General features: G+C 42.0%; 1 protein-coding gene across 3 annotated transcripts in view; it reads right to left on the bottom strand.

Moving 5' to 3' along the window:
- The window catches only part of dab2ipb (DAB2 interacting protein b), a 141,111-nt gene extending 122,741 nt beyond the window's left edge, over positions 1–18,370 (bottom strand). For 2 of the 3 annotated variants that reach the window (XM_053853982.1, XM_053853983.1), the window contains exons 1-3: positions 18,182–18,370; positions 3,744–3,865; positions 1,226–1,352 (exon numbers count right to left, since the gene is read on the bottom strand). In XM_053853982.1, coding sequence (XP_053709957.1) covers positions 1,226–1,352; positions 3,744–3,865; positions 18,182–18,221 — 289 coding nt within the window. In that variant the 5' untranslated portion in view covers positions 18,222–18,370. The remainder of the gene's footprint in view (positions 1–1,225; positions 1,353–3,743; positions 3,866–18,181) is intronic. The other variant, XM_053853984.1, reaches the window with a different exon arrangement.
- Positions 18,371–23,113: the final 4,743 nt, after the last annotated feature.

The following is a 23,113-nucleotide window of genomic DNA, read 5'->3' as shown; positions in this document are numbered from 1 at the left end:
AAATCGGATATTTACATAATTTGGTCGAAAATATATTGTATAATAAATACATAGAATGTTAAATAAAGTGTATTAAACAAGTTTTAATACTTGTGTGTGAGGTCTATGTTTGTCAGGAGAGACGTGGAACGTTAAAAAAAAGTATGAATTAGATGTTTATTATTAATGAATCACATTTTCATATTTGTCACTAAAATCTGACTTCAGTGGAATCTGCACACATGAGCATAAACATCATGATGGAAGTGCTCTAGTGATGATTCTTTTATGTTTTTAACTAAAATGTTCTGACCTGCCTCCTTCCTCGAGGATGATGTGATCGATGACATTGTTTCATGCCGTGCGCCTGGTATTGATGTTCCCAGTGACAGAAACTTTATATACACTTCATCTTATGCCAGCAAATATTTTTTTATGCAATTAACCGAAATTCGATTCGAATTGAACCATCCCTAGTTAATATGATGAGAACACGCCTGAGCACTTGGAGGAATTGAGTGGACCATGAAGTGAATCCGCCTCGCTCTGGTGCAGATTCTAATAACTTGGTTTCATAGCGCTTCATCTGCTTCCCAGTGACATCATCAGTCGTTGACTTGACAACATGGAGCTGATCCTGTACAAACCTCAATGGCTGAGCTGAAGGCTGAAGCTCTGAGGTTGTGCGCGTTTTCTATTGTAACTTCCAGCGCTCCTCTGCGTGTCTCCTCCTCCCTCGCCTTGTGCTTCAGTTTTCCTCGCCTGCTCTTTGCACTCATGGTCACGATGGACGTGAAGAGACTGCTGATGTTGACACTGAGGGAGAGTCGATCGGAGGAAGCTAATGGTCACGGCAGACCTAGTGTTGCTGGTCAGCTTCTTCAGTCGGACTTCGACATGCCACACAATACATTTTCTGGTGCAAGGAATGGAAAGTGTGTATATGTGTGATACGTTTCGATGTGTATGTAGCTAGCTCCTTATCTTATTCAGTATTTCATATCCATTGCGTCACTGTATTGTCGACAGTTCACATCCCCACCGCTAGATGCCGCCCCCGCAAGCATCGACGCCTGAAGCCGACGCTTTCTGGCGGCAGGACTCAGCAAAACTGCATCATCCGTCCAGGAGATTTGCTTGAATAATTCATGAGCGACTTATTAATCATTAAGCAGATGCTGCTAATCTGACAAAAGCCAGTGAGCGTGTGCTGACGGCTGCAGGTGGGAGCACGCAGGTTCCTCACCGCTCTCCGTGGACAGCTGGTTGCAGAACTCTGGAAACTGCGTCTCCACTGGAACGCTGATGGTGCGACGCAGGAGGTGGAGCTTGCACGTGGCTGAGCGTCGATCCTGCAAGAGCAAGGTGCGCATCTGAGGAGAGACAGGAGGGAGGAAGTCAGCACACCTGACGCACACATGCACATTGCTAATGTGTAGACCATTGAGGTTTTCCCGAGTCGACTGAGGAGGAGTTCTGCCTTGAGTCTCTCCTGAGTGACTGAGCTTCTTTTTCTGAGGCCCACAGTCCACTGGTTGCGCGTGTGAGTGAGCAAATATTCTGTCACAGTCAGAGCATAAACGTAAAAATTCCAATCATCTCATCTGGTCAAATGAATCTTCTAATGTTGCGTTCTGTTGCCCGACATCAATTGAGAGGACAAATCCACCGGTCAGTGCAGAGCGTCGTCTTTTGGCTCATCTCTTTCTTCACCACATCATGAGTCCTCATGACTGAAGACGCTGCACCATCCATCTGTCCTTTGAATCCATCCTTCCCTCACTCTTGAACCGAACCACGAGACGATTGAACTCCTATTGGAGGAGCCACTCCACACTTCTGGTGAAGAACCACATCATCTTCAAAATGATGGTTGTTTTTGTCGGGATTGTTCTCGTTCTTCTGCTGTTGAGTTCAAAAGGGAAGAAGCGCAGCAGCCTCTTATCTGTGTGTTTCTTCTGTGTTGCGTTGCGACACTGACCCATAATAGCTGCTGATGAATGAGCGGCTCTTGGACTGAGGCATCAGACTCAGGGAGATTCATCTGGACAAAAAGACGAGAGAAAAGGGCGCCTCCCTCCCTCGCTCGAGTGATGGAAGCTTGTCGGACATCCTCTTTGCGCTCATCTGACTCTCTGCCAGGTTTTCTGTCTTGCTTGGTAAATACATGCGAGGATGGTGCAGAAGAAACAGAAGCGTGGATCAGATTTTAGTGTCCATATTTTCATATAATTAAAAAGGAGTATGGTTTTCAAATGCAGTTACGTCAAGGTAAAAGGCAATAAAAGGAAACTCGATTGCCTCTTTAAATTCAGTTAAATAGCTGCTGATGCAAATGCTGATTTTATTACAACACAAAACCCAACTGTGTTACGAAATGACACAATTGTGTTTCGTCCTCTCAGTGGGATTGGTTTTGTCTTCTGATGAAGGCAGCGTCGAGCATAAACAAGATGACAGGCGTGTTCAGATGCAGACTTCGCAGTAAAGAGGAAGTGAAAATGAGAGAAGTCGGAATCCCGCTGGACTGCAGCGCTCTGGATTTCATGTCAAGTAAGGTAGCAGACGAAGCCCGCTAGCTTGAGTCCCATGCCGCTCGTAACGTCAGTCACACTGCGTTTCCTTAATTTGTTGCTTCCTCGCTGCGATACAGCCGTGTGAATATTTCAGGATCTGGAAGTCAAAAGTAGGTGCTTAAACACATCACGAAAGGATGGGAGTCTTGACATGGACCTATCCTTTCTGTCTGTGGGCCGGTCACAGCTACTTGGGGTGAGAGGCTCTGGACATACACAACTTGCACAATTTAGAGTCGGACTCTTTTGGTTTTTGTACTGTGGGAGGAAACCAGGGTGCCCAGAGAAAACCCACACAAGCATATGTAGAGCTTACCCAGGTTTGCACCACCTCCACTGCTCTCATGGTACAATGGTGGGCCGTGGAGACTGGGATCCCAGCCATGACCCCTCTTCTGAGTCCTCAGACATTTCCCCCCCAAACCCAGAAGGGTGGGATGTGATTTTTAACTTCTTAAAATGCTTTTCAGAGCAGTTAACTGTTGACTGTACTGTTGCCATGGAAACCCTTCACTTTTCACTCAGATGGTGACTGAATTTTTTTTGTCTCTGTGTTTTCTTTCAGTGTTGATTTTGAGCTCAGCTGATGATGACTGGAGACATGGAGCATCGACTTGGTTTGTCTCCCTATGTAAATACCAATTCCTCCTGCACACAAACTCCCGCTGGCCACACTATTGACAGACGTTTGCTTTCTCCTATGTAGGCCACCTCATTTCCCTCTGACTGGAAAATTATGGGATGTAGATTTGCTTGTTCTGCTCTCACTCGCCTGGTGTTTGTCGCACCGATGAATTCAGCTCACTTTTGAATGGAAGAACATGGGAGCTAGATCCCTGCATATCAGCCACAAATGTCTTTTGTGGTCTAAATTCATTTAGTTTGAGACTTGAAAAGTGAATCGAGAACAATTCAATTGATTAATTACTAAATATAAAGGCGTCCCTTTCTAGTTGACTGAGGTCACAGCAGCTGTGGGAGTCGGACAAATCAATATTTAATTCATTAGCCTAATAATGCGATCGGCTCGCCGAGACAAGTGAGGTAATTAACAAAGGCATGTGTGACATTGGAGGTTACCATGGTGACAGAGTGGCGGATCGACTCCGGGGTCAGAGTCACACTGTACTGCTTCCCATCAAGCATTTTTAAAGGTGGACTCATAAAGAATGTGGGATTCCACGCTACCTCTTCTTCGTTCAGCAGCAGCATCTTGTGGTCCGACATGGTGCCGTAGCTCGGGGTCCACATGTTTCGCTCTTCATAGGAGTGACCTCGCGTCATCCAGTTTCGGCCTGGAAACTGCAATTCTGTGGAGAGCCAAACATACGAACAAAGTAGGTGTGTAAATGACGTTGCAAATGATCACTTTGTAAGACCTTCAGAGGAGGAGTCGTCATAGACTGACAGCGAGGTAGCAATAACAGTGAAAAACTCCCTGTGTAGGGGGCCATTAGGCTGCTGGAGAACTGGGGAGAACCTAGTAGGAAAGTTGTACTTGACATTTGGGGACAACAAGTTTACCTAAAAGGCTGCATCCTACATGAAGAAATAAACATTCAGTTGTGTCTACATCAGCAGGAAAAACTGCACAAGGATAACTAGACTCTGCTGTTCATGAATAAACAGCTCGTGAATGCACTGTGTGCCACTGCGCCATGGAGGCCTGAAGCTATGCTTTAAGCTTTGAATGGCGTCTCTAGCTCAAAAGACGGCCAATATATGACCAGGTGCGTGTGTGTGCGGTTTGAGCAGCCCAGTGACCTTTCCCCTACTCTGCAGCTTCGCCTCCCTCTCACTCAATCGCAGCTAAAAAGTGCTGTGTCATTATGTTCCAGACGGCCAAGTTACTTCCTCCCTGAACAAACGGCCGAATCTCGGAAAGCAGATAGCGATAGACCGAGCACGGCGTGAGGCTTTTGTGTCTAACTGAGCCGAATTTCACGTGTCTACAGTCTACGGATTGGCCAGGATGGCGAGTTGAAAATGAGTAACTTTGCTGTGATTTTCAAGCCGGGAATCGCCTGCTATTACTTTCCTCGGACCTAGATGCCAGAATTCCAGAGACATTCCAGGTTGTGTGACCGATTTTTCCCATTGAAATGAATGTGAAGAGGATTCACTACTTCCGAAATTTGCCTCTCCTTCAGCAGCTCGCTGCTCCCCCAAACTTTGGCTTGGAAACTCAGCGAAAAGCTCAAAACACAGCCGCACTAGTCCTCTGTCGCCCTAAAATAAAAGATCAGAGCCAAGTCATATTGTTGGCCCATAATCGGGCTCAAATAACCAGAGGTTTGGCAAAAATCGAAAAGTTTGAGTGAGCAACTAAGATGGAGCCTCATCCGCCCATCCCTAATCTGATTGGGATGTGGATCAGCACCTCTAAGTCCGAGGCCATGGTTCTCAACCGGAAATAAGTTCCTATATACCAATTAATCGTCATCCCGTTCCTCACTTACGACCATGAGTTGTGGGTCATGACTGAAAGAACGCAAAGATCGTCTCCCTTAAAGATAGGCTGAGGGGCTCTCTCATTTGTTTGGGACTGCTGACTTTCTGGGGCTGCTTCTCAGTGTTGAGAGGAGTCACTTGAAGTGGTTAGGGCATCTCATGAGGACGCCCCCTGGAGGGCTCTCAGGCTGAGGCAGCAGGGAGATGGAAAAAAACCCAACCAACAAAGAGGCGCAAAAACCTCCTCCAATTTTCATACTTCAAGGTCTGCAATATTTCGACACAGTTTGTGAGTGTTTTGTGGACCACTAGACCACAAACTTTGGTTTGAAAACTTAGTTACCAAAAGGGCAAATGGATGAACATTGCTTCCATATCGTTCTCCCTGCTTCATGTCTTCACACGTCAACAGCATAAAAAAAGAGAAGCTGAAATAAATCCGTCTCCTGCGTTGACAGAGCTGTCAGGGAAGCAGGAAATCGCAGGATATGCCCTTCACCGTAATCTCACACCCAGTGTCTGTTACTCCATCAATCACCGCAGCATTACCAGGGAAAGAAATCAAATTATTTGCAAACAAACTTCATTTGTGCCTTGAGATACAGCGAATATTCTTATGAAAGTGCCTTGTTGTGGAAAGACAGCGTTGAGATTGTTGTCGGCGTGAGTTAGTGCTGCGCTGGTTTGGTGCATGCGAGTGCGTTTATTGCTGTTGTGATGCAATAATTCTGCTTCACTACTAGGGCTGGGTATCATGGCCAGTTTCCTGAATCGATTCATGAGGTTCTGGAGTGATTCATATTGATTCGATTCTGAATGTGCTCTTGAATAACGAAAATGTAAAATGTTTTTTTTCTTCTCACCTTAAGTGTGTACTCCAAGTGCGACAACAATACTCTTGTGATAAAGCAACATAAAACTTCAGTGAAGACTGTCACTGTTACTCTGAGTGTAAGATTCTTGTCTTGCTGCTCAGCCTCTATAGCGTCTGTATGATGTTATCAGTTTGAGTTCATCTTTAAAAAGAGATAATTTTTCTGATGCCGTGGTGGTAGCAGAGACTCTTTAGTGACTATAGCTGTTCAATCATTTTTAATAATATATAGTCAGATATAGCCAGAGAGAGCAGCAATTATATTATTTTATTTTGGAAGTCATCCGTATCCCTTCATAAAATTACGCATCATGACAAATATGAAGTCTCATCTTTCTCTTGTGTTTCTTCCCAGTTGCTCTTGAGGGTTGGATGCAGAGCGTTGTAACTTTAGGAACCTTCATTTGTTTTCATTTTCTCTTCCTCCTACGAGATCGGAACCCTGTTGCAGAAATGTGAATATAAAAACTTGGGGTGGGATTCGATTCTTAAATTAATGTAGTTAATTCGAGAATTTGTGATTAATGAATCTCAATTAATCGCAGTTTGATGGTATCAGAATATTTGCCACAAGATTTTTTCAATTTGAATGAAGTTGGTATATTGCTGAATCAAATGATGGACCCATACATACATTTAACCAACAAATTTTATTTATTTAAACTAAAGCTCTTTTCATGTCTTGAAAATATTTGTATAAGAACATCAATTTTTTTTAAGAATTTTGAATACATTCAGAGTACAAGTAACAGCTGACTTACGACCGGGATCGGTTCCAACCAACCGGTCGTAAGTCAGATTGGTCATAAGTTGAATGCCATTGAAAATAGTCGACGCGAGGGTTATAGGTGCTACTGTAGTGGTAGATGGCTGTGTGAGAGTGAGATACTGGGATACTGTGCTGCCGTAACTGTCATACACGTTGCTGGACTGCTACGTGCTGCGGCGCCGGACTTTGAATAAAAAAATAAAACCGTCTTCTGGTGCCTGCAGGCCGTGGTCGTAAGTACGGGTGGATGTAAGTCGAGCAGGTCGTAAGTTGGATGTTACCTGTAGTGGAAACCCTGGCCATTGTGTAGTGAAAAACATCCCTGAACAAAAGCAAACAGATGCTTTTGTTTGCTTTTGTTCAGGTATTCCTCCATGTTTGTTGCTGTTGTTATCATCCTAGCTGCCACGTCTCCTGCACTTACAAAGGTTCCCTGTCGTCTGCAGAGCAAGCTGTTCCATTAAATTAAATTACATTTTTCTTGTAAGTAATTAATTGTAATAATGTTGTAATTAATTCATCGTAGTTAACTTGTTAAAGTCCCACCACTAATAAAAACCCATCCGAGCAAATGGTCTGAGATGCACGACAAGATCCCACTGGTTTGTTTTTAACACATCCTCAGTTTGATTGTCAAGCTTCAGCTGCTTACACAGCAAACCTTGCTTTTAAACCCACACTGTCAGCCTTTAAAGTCTTCTTCACCGCGTCCTGCCGCATCACTGAGACACGCCAAGTGGCGTTAATGCCCAAATCACGCACGCGGCGATGTAGCTTTCCGTCGTTTCAGCTGGCAGTGGAAGACAGGAGCAGGTCAAGCGGAGAACTTCACATTCACGGCTGCCGTTTATTAAATTAAGCTGTTCCGAATGAGGCCTAACAAGCTCCAGCACGTGCCAGGAGATGAGGTTGAGGGGACTGAAGGAAGGGCTGGACCGGCCTGTCTCTCACATGATTCACTGGCTGGGTTTTGAACTCTCATCCTTGCTCAGCACTTGCTCGCCTCCGATGCATTAATTTCCGGCCTGTTCTTTTGACACTTTTGCTGATTCATTATTAATCTTATGGATTTGTAACTCACATGGTCTCACCGATTTATTGATCACACTCGCGGCAGGTGCATGTTCTGTGATCGATCGCTAATGTGCTCCGACTGGAAGTGGACAGTTCAGTTCAACTGACGGCGCTGCATCACAACCTTCGCGGTGTTGTGACTAAACCATGGTTTCACACTTGAGTCGCCAGAATAAAAGCAACATTTATAAAAAAACAAATTAAATAATGACCTTCAGAAAAGTAAATTCTCTGTCAACAACGACACAGCTTCAGCGCGACCTTCACCTCCAGCTGCGTAACCTTAAATGCCGCTGTGGAGCGAGGCAGGTGGGTTTTGGAAAACAGGTTTTTTTTGGACTCATTAAATTTTCAAACCTGCTGAGAAAGATAAACAAGGGATGAGAGGAGTGAGATTATCTTTACAAGTGGCAGTATAATCCAATGTGAGGTACGTGTCTCAACCGACTTGCTCACACGGAGCTATCCAAACCAGGAACCTGGACTGGGTGCCCTCAACTGAATTGGATATTTCTAAGTCATTTTTCCCCCCAGATATGAAGACATTGTTTGTGTACAGCGTCGGTGAACTGCAGTTATATAATCCAGCACATTCGGGTGCATCTGAAATGAGCAGCAGAGAGGAAGGCGTTATATTATTCATTTGTGTTATGCAGGCATGACGACACGCCGCCTCAGTTGCGTCATTGTGTTGGAACCGACCGATCAAATGTTGGTGATTGCATGGTCATGGCTTCGCAGCTCGTGTTGGCCTCGATCGATCACTGCCCGGCCACGTGTTTCCTTCTGCATCGATACCTGCTGCACGGCAACAAAGCACCACGGCTCCAACAAGTATTAATAGAAGACGGCTTCACATTCTTTTGGAGCTCACATCATACACTCTGTTTTGGCTTTGAGTGAGAACTCAAGGACGCAAGTTGGAAATAGCTTCTCCAAAGGATGTGAAGTCGGCATCTTGGAGAGTCTATCTACACTGAGGGGTTCAGCCTGAAACAAGCCTCATTCTAAACATGTCAAATCTTATCAAACAAACAGATCTACACTGGTTAAAACCAGCGTGGTGTACATCAGAACCCTGTCTGTGTGCAGGACGCCACTGCGCTCCAGACACTCAAAGCCGCTGGATTTGCTGCCCATCGGAAGCTTTGTCTTGTTTGCCGCTCCGCACAAAAGGCCTGGCTGCAAAGGCCACGAGGTAAACCCACATGGAGGGACAATAATCAGACTGAGAGCTCTCTGGAAATGCCAGGCAAGCAAGTAAATGCCAGGAGCGTTTCCTGGCACCGTGTCAAACGGCGGCGCCGCTACAGTGACAGAGTGAACGCCGACAGGAAGACTGAACAAGTTTATTGGTCTAGGTGCGACATAAATCACGATGCCATTCCCTGGCGACGACACGGGAATGTGGCACCTTTGATGGAGAAATACGAGTTTTGGACAACTCTATGGAGCTGATCGCAAAGAGCTGTTCCGTTCACGCACGATATTTTCAGTCCTTACATTCGAGCACAGTGTGTGCACATAAAGTGACGTTAATATTCAAAGTATTGTTAGATTTTTGCAAAATTATACTTTGCTAAAATGCTAATATTTCAACACTTTCATCTGAAAATTTGTAATTGCATCCTTTTTTTTTACATTGTATACAGTCAGCAATATATTTATGATTGTAGTATTCTATGATGGACAGTAAATGACATCATTTTAAAATGTATCAATACATCTATAAATGCATTACTAAATGCCTAAATAAATTCATGTAAAAAAAGATGAAGAAACATTTTTTATTTTTTGTCAAAGATTGGTGCTATAGCTTTAAATATACTGTTATTTTTATTACTTTACCTTTGTTCATTTGTACATTTAATGATTTATTTTTATATGTTTATGCGTGTATTTGTACATTTGGCTTTTTATCTATATCCGCTTTTATGTTTTTGTTTTTTTATTTCCACACTTTGCTGTCCGTATGCAAATTAAGTAGGCTGGACAGACATCAGTGTGCTGGCTGTGACTGGTTACGGTGATGCAATAGGCTTATACTACCTTAGCCATACGTACGCTGCTGTTCGAGGTGTGTAGAATGAATGCTTTTATGTCCGAAGTTACACCAATCGGATCTGGTGTAACTTCCAGCTAGAGTCACATCAGACGTGATTTTTTTATTTCAAAATGTTTACATTTATTTACACAGTCATGTATTTATTTAGTCATTTAACCATGTATTGATACATTATTTACTGACTTATAAGGATAGCATTTTTCTTCCTTCATAGTATTCAGGGTATGTTTGTGTTTTGTTTTATTGAATTAACATGCTCCTATTCCAACCTGTAAATTAATCAAACATATGTAAAGGATGTCAACTGACATTCATTTATCTGCATTTTCAGAAAACTCCAGCAAAAACTATCGCTTATTAACTCAAAATGTTGTGATAATTTCAAACTATACTGCCGGCCGGTTTGGTCACTGTGGCTCCAGTGACCAAACTGAAACCTGTGTCTGCATCTGCACTCAACAGGAAAGTTTTTCCCGCTGAGGTAGGAATAACCAAGATTCAAGACACAAGACAAGTCACCCGAGTGCAGCATTAAACCGACATTTTACCAGTATTTTCCCTGTAAAATCTTGAGCTACAATGTATTTTTGTACATTTATTCTTTTTTTATTTTTTTATTTTTTTCTGGACGGCTTGCATTTGTGCAATAGAAGGTTAGCATTGTGTTTTAAAGATAGGGAGATTGGAAACACCTTATAATTATCACAAAGCAAAAACAAAATCCAATCTGAATATTTATTTCTGGACAAGGCAAGTATTTCTGATGAATGTTTACACAAACAGTCAAGTCAAGATGGCTCCACTGAGATCGATGGTATCTCTTAGGTTCCAGGTGTGTAGAATGAATGCTTTTATGTCAGAAGAGGAAGTTACACCAATCTGATCCATAGGACCATTTTAGCAACTGAGGATTTGGTTTTTCGCTTGTAGCGTTACACGCTTTGCTAATATACATATACATATACATATACATATACATATACAATATACATATACATTCTGTTTGGCCTGCATCTGTGAGCGTGTCCAAGATTTTAAATCCTTGTGTGATTCAGATTTATACCCCTGCAGTGTCCCATAATATAATGGCAGAGGGAAAGTGGACTTCTGCGTCATACACTTTCAGAATTTCATGTTGACACATATGGAGTAAAGTTACTTTTACCTTCCTATATTGTGTTCCAGGTGGGGTTAGAATAAATAAATGCCATCCCACGGCTTATCTAACCCCAACCGGTGTCCGCCACCCCAATTGGCTCAGTGCATACATACATTTTGACCAACCATGAGCGACTTTAAGAGAAATCAGCTTTTAAACATCAGCCAGCTCCAATAGTCCAAAACACTTTATATAGCAGCTCTTCCAGTTTCTGTTTGTTCCATTGTGTATGTAGCGATGTCACGTGGCGGACGGTCTTAAGCACCACTCCACCGGCGGACCTGTGGAAACTGCCGGTTCAGGATAAACACGGACAAACAGCGCTGTGAGCGCTTAATTTTATTGGTCTAATGTCACAAGGCTTTATGTCTGGACGGCAAGAAGCTGTGTCGTCTGGAAATTGCAGTAATTTATATTCAATTCAGGATTAATTTTTGTTGCGCAGCGTAGACGTTTTTGTGCAAGATTGTATCCGCTGTTTGCAATTCTACATTGTTCGATTGTACGCAGCTTAGAGGGAACATTGCAAGGGAGTGAGAATGGCTTGGTGGTGAGTCCAGACCATAAGATGGAGACTGACAGATTCTTATGCCCGACGCTCAAAACACTTGTTGGCCAAAGCTCTTGTCAGCCCAGATACCACTGTATCCTTAATATCCGGGCATCACAAACTGACACTTAACAGTAACTATGAAAAAGCCATTATTATTCTCATATTTCACAGCTTGAATATCACCATTGCAGAAGACAAAATGGATTTCCGAATCCTTGCTTGTATTTAATTGTAATTACAACTTAAACCATCTCATGTGCTCGCTGCATCCTGCGTCGATCTTTCTTTCATTGGCTTTCATTTATCTGAAGACTGTGTTGTTTGGTTACATCCAATAGATCCAATACACCACTTGAGAAACAGGTGTCACAATGACAATGAAAATGCACTTTGGTTGAATGTTCGTTCACACACCTGCTTTCAATTAGACTGATAGCCTTGTTTGGCACACCTACTCTCTCACTCACACACACACACACAACATAGCGGCAGCTGAGCGCTGAGAAAAGCTTCAAGTTCCAGTCCAGACGATGAATTCCCAGCCCAAAGAAAAGCAGACAGGCAAGTTCTCTGAGGAACAGCTGGACTGTGAAAACAATAAAAATGTGACAAAGCGAATCACATGATGTCCCTGCTCGGCTCTGTGACGGCGAAACTCGACAAACAAATTGAAGCTTGTAACTGTGATTCGGGTTGGCGCGGGAGGTTTTCATCTCGCTGCTGGGTTGAATTTCCGCTCTGTGATCCTGACATGAAACCTACAAAATGTTCAAAAAGCCTTTTAATTTCACGGTGAATTTGATCCCGAGTGGCCTGAGATGCTGCAGATGAACTACTCGTAAAGACTCGATTTTCTTGTATATTCTGGTCAGGTTGTGAGTGAGCTTCCTCCTTCCTTACCGCACCAGCACGTGCATCATTTCACCCTTTATTCTTTGCGAAACCTACCACCTTTCATAAAACCTTTGCCCTCTATCAGTGCATCGCCTCTTCTGCAGAGGTTTCATTACAGCATTGAAGGGTTGATGAGCTTTCATGAAACAGTGTCCTGACTTTCAGAGGCCACTAGATGGCGCTGTCTGATGTAAAATGGACTTGAAAAAAGACTTGAACGACTCATTCAATGAAACCTCACACCAGTTCTGAACCAAGTTCGCCATCTAGTGGCCTCTGAAAATGAGGAGACGGTTTCATCAATCCTGCAACACTGTTTCATGACACCTCATCTACCCATCACTAGCAAACACATAGTGACAGAAGCAAATGCCAATATATTATTAGTTGATATGAAGATGAAGACACAACAAACGGTCCATAGTTTCACCATCCCTAATCTCAACCAGATTACATGCATTCATGCATTAGAACTGTTTAAATTATGACAGCAATTTTGTGAGCATGACTTCCTGTCAACTTACAGAGATAAGAAGCGATATTGCAACATGATTTTGTATAGGGAGCCGAAGACTCCGCCCCTACCATTTGATCCATGGGACCAGAGATCGGAGAAAAATCAATTGAAGTCTAAGGGGAGATCCAAGTTCTTTTCTGGTCCACTTCATGCCTCACGCCCCCGAATCACACACATGTTTTACCTCAATTTAAATGACAAAATAATGATGAGAGTTTTGACTGTCTTTGTCGTGTAATTTATTTGCTTGTGAAAACACGCCATTATTTGGACTCCAAGCCAAACATTGCATGTATGATGTCACAGCAGAATCTGACTGCTCCGGCGCTAAGGCTTATGCCAAAGGTAGTAAACTATCAAAGGGAGGAGCTAGCAAACATTAACTGACATCTACACCTGCTCTGACCCAGGAGACAGACATCATGTGAGATTTGTGGCATAATTCAAGCTAAATCAGAAAACAAACTTTTATGTCTCCATTGACTCCCATAGTTTTTGTTAACCTAGATCCCGTGAGGCGGAAGTAAATGGGCGGGACTTCGGCTCCGTGTGAGTATTTTGTCCTGAATTCGTGAAGTACGGGTTAATGAAGTGGCTCCCCATCGTCGATGATTTGACTGTCAAATTATTTTCAGTGAATTTCCTGTGACCTTCATTTTCAATATTCATTAGTCAGCGTGTTTCCGTCTCTCCAGCGAGGTGGGTTGTGTTTGATGAGAAGTCCACCGTTCTATTTCCACGTCAGACGTGGACTGCTGGAGATAATTGCACCTGCAGGCGAACAGGAGCAGAACAGAAGGCGACGATTCACACGAGTGCTGGACTGAAGGTCCAGTCTTGATTACAGACTTTCCTACATCAACCGTCACACGGAGACAGCAGGAGACGGACTGTCAGCGCTTTAATGCAAATGTGGCGTTGGCCAGGACGGCTGGAGGTTTCACGTAAGTGCAGTGTGTCGTCACATATCTGCTCACTTGACAAGCGGAGTGGCTGATGGAGTCTGCTAAATGACTTTTGCCTCATACAAATAGTAGAATAATTGAAATATTCTTTGTTCTCCATGTTAATGATGCATTGTTTCATTCTCTCATTGACTTGATTCTCCAGAAGGGGTCACCCAATTCAGTCAAGGAAAAGCCTCCGTACCATGCTCCATTCCAAAACCTACCTGGGTGTATCACTGTCTCACCGAGTCTTTGAGATCAAGAAGCACTTCATCCTTATAGGAGTGCAGCCTCATAAAGGAAGAATCTATTTTTCTTGTATATCACACAGTTCAAGCTCCAACTTTCAAGTCAAGGTAGTGGTATTCTCCAAGAACCCGGGCTCCACACATCACTTTGGACCATGTGAGATGGCATTCAAGACAACTCTGGTCAATAAAGGTATATGTCATTGGACTGCCCTTGGCTTTGACTTTGGTACAAAATGCCAGTGACATTGTCCCAACATGCAGAATCACAGGACGTATTTTCTGCATCGCATCAAACATATTCTCACTGTCAAGGCCTCAAATTGCGACTCTTTGCAACTTCATGTTAGTTCCTCATGCTCCACTCTTTCACAATTTGAGCTCACACTATCATCTTGGATACGCATGTGCAAAGATTGCAGGGTCACCCCACATGACTAGACCCAAACCCAGTAGGAGGTATGGACATGCTTAGTTTGTACTTGAGTGGTAAGTATTCTTTGGCCCGGCAGTGTATTGTTTTCTGGGGCATCCATGGCATCTTGAGGAACACAGCTCTCGTGACACAAGTGCAACAAGGTTATCTTATTTTTATTTTATTTACCAGCGGTGTTTGACCACCTCTCCACCACATCTCCTGTTCCAGTGAAGCAAACCATTGGCTCTAGTAAGTGCTGTTGAGGACCATCACAGCAAACAGATTCACTGTCTCTACGCGCAAGTGCACTGTCACTTTCTGTCACTCTGGATGAATAAACATCTTCATCAATGTATGAAAATTCCTCTTTAGAATCTGAGTCCATGAAATAGAACCACCCTCATCTACTCGGGGTGGTATTAAAAGTCCATTTACTCCATAACTATGACAGAAACATGCCCAAAATGTTTCAGATTAAAGTGACAGGTGTCTTCCATCTGTTTGTGTAAAGTAATAACTTGCATCAAGCTCCATATTTGCAGTTTGGTTTGTTTAAATGCAGCAATGTTACTTGTCGCAATTTTTTGGCCTAAAGTCCAAAAACAAGTATTTTGGGACAGAGCAGACAACACAACATGGAGAAACATCACTTGTGTCCAAGCAAATGATGGACTAGAACTCCTGCCTGAGACGCCGAGGGCTCTTGAGATTTTTACCGACTTTGGGCCATGAAACTTTGGAATGTTCTTGCAAGGAACAAAGTGACCCCAACTGGTGATGGGTAGATGAGGCTTCATGGCCTCTGAAAATTAGGACACTGTTCCGTCGACGCTGCAACATTGTTTCATAATACCTCATCTACCCATCACTGGTGAGAACCCTTTCCACCTGCGTCCAGCTCTTGTGTAAGAGTTAATTCTTTATTAAATCCCTCAAGGAGTGTATATGTACCGCCCACTGAAGAAGACAGGACAAATAATTCCTGATGCACCCAGGTCCTTATGGGCACCTTCTGAGGTCTGCAAACAATACTTAGTTTAGATGAAGAGGTTGACAAGACTCCAAAAGGCTCCTTGTCAACCTTCATCTAAACCACGCAAAAATACTGATCTCATTCTGCATGAGTTGGTTCATTGAGAACCATCAGATTCAACGTCTTACTGCAAAAATAGGATGAAATAATATAAGTATGATGAGTTAAGGGTAGAGTATTTGTATGGAGGTCTATTGGGTTCATGGATAGGTACAGTATCATCCGCCCATCTTCTGCATTCTTTCTTGCGCTTGTCCATATGGGGGTTGACGTAGCTGGGAATGATGGGACTGGTGGGACAATTCGTAGAACTAATATTTAGACAAAAAGAAAAACTTGCAGAATTGAATAGGCAATGAATATGGTGACAGACCTCAAAGATCATTTTCATGATCCTGGGTCAGAAGTATTTCAACACAAATCTCAGCAAAATGCTTCAGCAGGAAAGGCAAACTTGATGTCGTGTGCAATTGGAATTCAGTAAACAGACGGTTTCTACAGATTTGGCTTTTCCTTGTCCCTCACACTTCAATCCTGCCAAAGTACTTGACAACAATGCGACACGATTCTTATCATTAACCAGAAACTGACTGTCTTTCTCTTTCCACATTTGTCATTCTCACGTGTTACACAACTGTGCTCAGCTCGCCACCTGCCATCGTCAGCGCTCTCGCCTTCCTCGACTCGCTTGAGCGAACTATGAGATTACACAGTTAATAACCCCCATCTGTCTTCAATCAAAGCAAATAAAATACAGCACTATGACTCTCCACCTGCCGACTCAGGAACAAACGCCCAGTCGGCTTGACAGGAAATTAAGTTTCCTGTCGCTTAAAAAAAAAAAAAAAAGGATCATAAATTATGACCATCTTTCTATCCTTTACATTTAAAACAAGGATGTATTTTTTTGTCTGGAAAAGATTGAACTTTTCCAAGACAAAGCTGCGTCACAGCCAATAAAGCGCTGTCTGTGGTCTCTGTTTCCATCCTGGCCTCAACTCATCGACTGGAACTAGCCAACCAGTAAACATGGATGTGAGCGACCTGAGGCGGTTTCTGTGGAGCCACTTTGTGATTCCACGAATGAAACACACATTTGGGAGTTAATTCATCTGAAGTGACTTGGGTCACATGATCTTGGTAGTCAATATGATGATGAATAGAACACATTTCTGGTGAGGAGGTTTATCATCATTGATGGTACATTGAACCTGACACCATATTAAGATTAAAACTCTTTCAATTTGTTTCATTCAGTCATTTCATATAGTTCTTACCGCTTTTGTTCATTTAAGCACTCACTACTGAAATGTGCGACTGAGATTGTATTTAAGGGAAATTGTTGTTTTTAAGCTTGTGGACTCACTTTTTAACATTTTTCTTCTTATATCCAATTATTTAATTTAAAGTATTCCCTTACAGCTTGACCGTTATCTCACAGTTAAGGTCTTACGTCACTGGACGTCTTACCTAAATATTGTTAGCGTCATATTGCAAAATAACAAACGAACAACATAACTAAAACATATTTTTGCATTTGTCAGATATCTTATTTTCACTTTTTATCTCTTTGACTGTAACTTCTGTCTTCGTTTCGAAGATTTAAATATTCAGGCATTGATTCTTTTCACATCTGATTCTGAATCAATTTGACTTTTGTATAGGATTTTGTATCCTTTGTATCAGATTTCTCAGTTGTCAGTCCTATCCATGAATTGATTCTCTTCTTTTTGATTCCTGTTTTTACTTATTGCCCCCAAATTGTGTTCCGTATAAATGGCGAGAGTTTATTGTGTTCAAGTGAAAAGTACAAACCATTTTCATTTTGAGAACATCTTTTTTCATATCAGTTTTAAAAGTTGGATTTTTTACATTTCATTTGTTGTATTGTGACTTATGCTTTTAACTTTGACGCAGTTACTGTTGTTAGCTGGCACTATTATCACATAAACAAGAGAGTCACCATAATTTAGTCTTTGTATAATGGATGTATGTACATCAAACTAGAACTTCACATCAGTATCATTTTATTTCCCCCTTTAATATGTGCAATAATCTCAAGTTTTCCCCTATACTTTGCAAAATGTGAGGATGTATACAACCTTACTGACTTTCTTCTACCATGTCCTTTGCATCATACATCATAAAGTTCTTCCAATCATTTCAACACAAGTTGACTAAATATATAATTTAAAATGTATTATTCTGTGGTCTGCTTTATCTGAACGTCGATAAAAATTCCCATTATTTATATTCCCAGCCTCCGACTCTCTTTCACGACTTCTCATCAAAAATTCATTTTCTGTTTTGCTCATGATTTGTGCCACTTCCCTTGGAGCCCACAAATCGTAGCAAACTTTCGACAGACTTATCCAGTGTGATGAGATGGATCATCATCATGTGAGACAGTAGAAGAAGAACAGAGAGTGTGAATGTAGGTCAGAGTCTATCTGTGTTCCCAGCTGTGTTTTTAAAGCAAGGTAGTTGTAGTGACACTGAACTGAGTCTCGTGGTCGGAAGCATCTTGTTTCTGCAGCATGGCCTCGATAACATCTCAGCTGTTCGGCAGTGACATGACACAAAAGTAAACAATGAATTAGGGACAAAAGTGCATGAAGGATTACCTGAGAAGGGATCTGAGGCGACGCTGTCTTGCCGCTGCATCTTTGCTGTAGTGTGGCCACAGTCGCGTGGAACAAGTCCTGCACGCCTCACTGTGTGCTTCCAGTCCCCGGGAGCGAGGAAGCGAGAGGAGGCACGCGGACGAGAGCTTGTTTCCCTTCCATGCCAAGCGCTGGTTCTCCTCCGTGTTGCTTTTCAAACAGAGCACCTGTGATTCATGATTCACACTGAAGTGATGGGAGGAGTCAGGAGAGGGAGAGGGAGAGCATCATTGTTGGTTTACTCGTGGAGAGCCGGGCCATCACTCCTCCCCTCCTCCTCCCTGTAACCTTGCAACAGGATCGTTAACTACCAGGGGACCAAACTGAGCGTGTCGCCGTGGCGATGAAAGATGACCAGCTGGTTATCTACACTGCTGCCGCACATGTGAGCACCGGACCTGTGTGAGGGTGTTTTGGTAAATAAGATAATGTCAGGCTTCAGGGGCTTCTGTTGTTCTTTCTTTACTGCCTTTTTTCCGACTCAGTGTTTCCTCTCATGACATGCTTTACCAGTCACCCAAACCGTTCCATGACGTTCTAATCTGACCCGGGTTATCATCGATAATAATCAATAATCTAGTGAGAAGTGTGCTTGATTTAGCAAGGCAGGATTTGTGCGAACCACGTGACCTCATTTCCACCATGGGACAGAGACCAGAAGCTTGCATTTCAGGGGTGTTCTGGATGACGGTCTGGTTCCATGACTCTGGCTCCCATTCTTGCTCACTCCTACTGTGTGTTGTGTGAGCAAGTCTCGTAAATCTGCTGCCACCTGCTGTGCCATCGGGATTACTGCTATCAGCAGTGTGTCTAATGCCAAAAATGAGATTTGGAATCGGCATCAATGGTTGTGAGTTTGAATCCCTCTGTCGTCATAGATTAGATTAGACTAGACCGCCTTTAAATCAAAGCCTTTGGTGCAACATGCTTGTTTACTGCAAGTTGTGTTAAATGAGGTTCATCTTTTTCCTCGTGACTGTGATGTGTTTAACAGAGTACTTCACAATCTCACCATGTAGATGTTTGTCCAGGCGCTATGTCTATATGTATGATGACTTTGTGCTCAGTTATTTTGACCCTAAATGTATGTTTATCATGAGCCTTTCTTACGCTGGCCGAGAAGTACAAAACACAACACAATAAACAAGAACGCCACAAAATAAACAGAAAAGAAAACAACATTCACAGAAAACGATACAAAATTCCCACAAAACACAACGCTACTAAGTGGAAATGAAAAGCAGATAAAGGAAAACAACACACAAATAACAAATATCAGGAGAAAAAAATAAAGCCATGCATGCCACATGTGGCATTATTTTGAGTAGAAGGCACTTGATCAGAGTGTTAAAAGCGCACAGACTTTGCCGTCGGCAATATTCAACGTCAATCTCATCATGTAGATGTTTGTCCAGGCCCTATATCTATATGTATTATGACTTTGTGCTTGTGTTCATCAATGACAACGTTGACGAACGATTAGTTCGTGGTTACAGGAAGTAATCGTTTTTTGAGATAAAAATGATCTCGAGATAACTGTTATCTCGGGCTAAAAAAAATAGTCAGGCATGTCACATCCAAAAAAAGATAAACACATGCATGTCACTTCCAGGGCTCCGTACACTTCTCTGCCACCTTACTTTCTTATCAACACAGGACTTGACCAAAGACTTTTCCTCACCGAGCCTGTCTTGCCTGCAGCGGAGGTGAACAGCAATGGCATCCTCTGGCAGGTCTATGAATTGCAACCCGAGTCGACACACCTCACTTACTGTAATGTTCAACAGGTACCAATTGAATTTTCAGTGCTTCATTGACACAACTGCGATCACAAGACTTTCAGTCATCACATATTTTCGAATGAAACTTATTAAAGTTAGGGGATAGTTTGCAGCATGTAGAGGAGAGAAAGTTCATTTCTTTCACAAAAAAAAAAAAAAAAAGATTCACACTCACATCATGGAGACTAGCAAACGTCCACTCTGAGGTTCCTTTTAGCAATGCATGCTGGGACACACGATTGCTTCCTGAGGTAGAGGAGAACTTTTGGTCTGGAAAAATCAAGTTCCTGAACACATCTGGTTCTGAATGTGAGATCTGACATTTGATGTTCCTCCGTTTTTTGTTTTTTTTTACATCTTTCTATTGAGGAAAGTCAAACATTGTTGCGACTGCAAAAGCAAAAAAGGGGAAGCAAAACTTGAACACAAAACTAAAACTGAAGCGCTTCTTTAAATGTTTCATGAATATATATGTCGTAATGCTTCCATCAAGAGCAGAAATCATCTGCATGCAGCCTGTTTTATGTCTTCTGTGTGTGAGTCTGGAGAGCTGCTCCACTGCGCTGATGGTGTCCTGCCACTCATCAGTTTACCCGAGTGCTTTGTCGAGGCTTTCAAACAACATGAGGAAATATACTTCGAGGGAAGTACTGTATGTGATGAGTTACCACGACAATTTATCTTGAGAATCTTGGACCCCCACAAGGTTAAGCCTCAGTTTGAGAATGAAAACTTCAAAACAACAAGGTCATGATAATTGGGTTTCAGCTTGGTTCAGGTGAGCCATGTGTTTTGGATGGTTAGGTTTAGGGGCAGAGGCTGGGGAAAGGGTCATGGCAATGAGAAACTTCACAGTGTCCCTGCAAGGATAGAGATACAAACGTGTGTGTGTGTTTCACGTTATGCAATTCTCCCAGTGGAACCATCTGATAAGCATCTGCTACTCAGTTTTAATTGGCGTGTCAACATCATCCCACAGAGGATTAACAGATTTATATATAAAATAATCATCCATATGTCTCCATTCACAGTGAACATGCACAGTTGTTGTAAGAAATGTGGATGTATTTATAGACTGCTGCCGATCGAAAAAAAAAAAAAAAAGAATAAAAAGGATAAAACAAACCTGACGTTGATTTAGTGGCGGATCTATGAACTGCATTCTCCCTATCACAGTCGAGTATCAAATTGTGGCAGAAAACCATATTTTGCCATCAGTTTTGGAGTATAGAATTCAGAATTATGACACCAAATCCAGAAAAGATGATGCACGAACACCAGTTTTAATTAAAATTATAATTGTTGCAATTGCATTTGTTGCACATTGTTTTTCTAAGATATTTTGTATCACTTTTTTCCACTTTATAATATTATTTCTTCTACATTTATTGTGATATGTTGTGTACAGATCATGTTACAAACACAATTTCTCTTGGGATTCATAAAGTTTTTTCTGATTCTGAAGCTCGATCAGGAATCGCTATATCTCATGAAATAGCAGCCTCTAGCGGATGGTGTGTTGAATTGCTGCCCTCGTTTCTTCTGAGACGGACTTGTGTCTTGCTGGGACAACGAGCGGACCCGTGTCTGATGTCCACCAACATTTTGGTCAGTCAGAGTTGAAGACGTTTGATTTATAAAGGAACAGAATGATTGATGGTTATGAATTATCCACCATGATCATATGACTTGATCAGCCTTGAGGAATGAACTCATCTACCTCTGAAATTCTTTGAACACACATTCACTCAGACCTGCTGTAAATGGCTGTTTTCACAAGTGCAATCCGCTGAATAATGAGAATAATGCAACCTATATATAAGCAGGTCTCGATATATTCTCAATATGAATTGTGACAGGTGATCTTCAAGTCTTCAAGAGAATTTTTCAAGTAGAGTCTCAAATAAATTGCTGATGTTGTTTATGCTAATAATATAATAAATAATAATAAATTAAAATAATAATTAATAAAATAAATAACAAACAAGAAATCATTGAAACAAAAAAAGAGTGTTTACAAGTACATATGTAAACTAACTTAGAAAAAAAAAAAAAAAAAAAAAAAAAATATATATATATATATATATATATATATATATATATATATATATATATATATATATATATATATATATATATATATATATAGTAAAGTGCATGCTTTCTGTGTTTTGACATGTGTTGCGACACGCTTGTGAGAAGACATTTACCACAATTGCCAAACGCCTACTCGGATGGAGTAGTATGGCAAGTGTCACCAAACCACGTTTAGTGTGAACTGGTGAAGGATAGATGAGGCATCATGAAACAGTATTGCAAAGTTGATGAAATGGTGTCCTAATTTTCAGAGGCTCTTGGTTTAGGAATGACATGAGATTCATTGAATGAGTTGTTCAAGTCCATTTTACATTTTGCATGCATTGTACAGCAAACAGCGCCATCTGGTGGCCTCTGAAAATCAGGACACTGTTTCATGAAACTTCATCTACCCTTTAATCCTGTGTCATGAAACTTCATCGACCCATCACCAGTGTGAACTTATCTTTACTCTGATCATGTGAGCACTCGCCATCTCTTGTTTAACTGGAAGTCTAGTCAAAATGTATCTTATAAAAGCCATATAGGACTTTCACCACCGTACATGACGTAGTTCAGCTAACATTCATATTATTGTGGCAGTAAAAATATATGTTACTGTATTCCTTTGCTATATCGCAGCTCACCTTTCATGGTCTGCACACCAGTTTTTTTTTCTGGTAACTGAATATAAGATGTTGTTGTAGTGTGTTTTGCTTGTCTGTTGAGCAGCCACCAGCCTAAAGAAAACAATAACTGAAAGGTACATGTGCTTTTGAATTCACAGGCAGCTGTAAACACATGTAGCTCTCTGTCCTGGTTTGAAGAAAAAAAAAAAAAGGGCCGGTTGCCATAGAAACAGGATTTCAGTGAATGGGCTGCATGTGAATGGGTTCGTTTTGGACGAGAGGAGCCTTTTAAGCGGACGCACGTTCCTGTTCAGCGCTGAACCACCCGAGAGAGAAGATGGAAATTTAGCCGCGGGATACAGAGTCCGAGAGAAACTTGTGGAGAGGACATGAATCCCAGAACACGG

Source organism: Synchiropus splendidus, chromosome 1 (genome assembly GCF_027744825.2).
Source record: "Synchiropus splendidus isolate RoL2022-P1 chromosome 1, RoL_Sspl_1.0, whole genome shotgun sequence".
In the NCBI taxonomy this organism is placed as follows: Eukaryota; Metazoa; Chordata; class Actinopteri; order Syngnathiformes; family Callionymidae; genus Synchiropus; species Synchiropus splendidus.
Note: the sequence above shows the minus strand (reverse complement) of the source record. Positions and strands in the feature narration are given on the sequence as shown.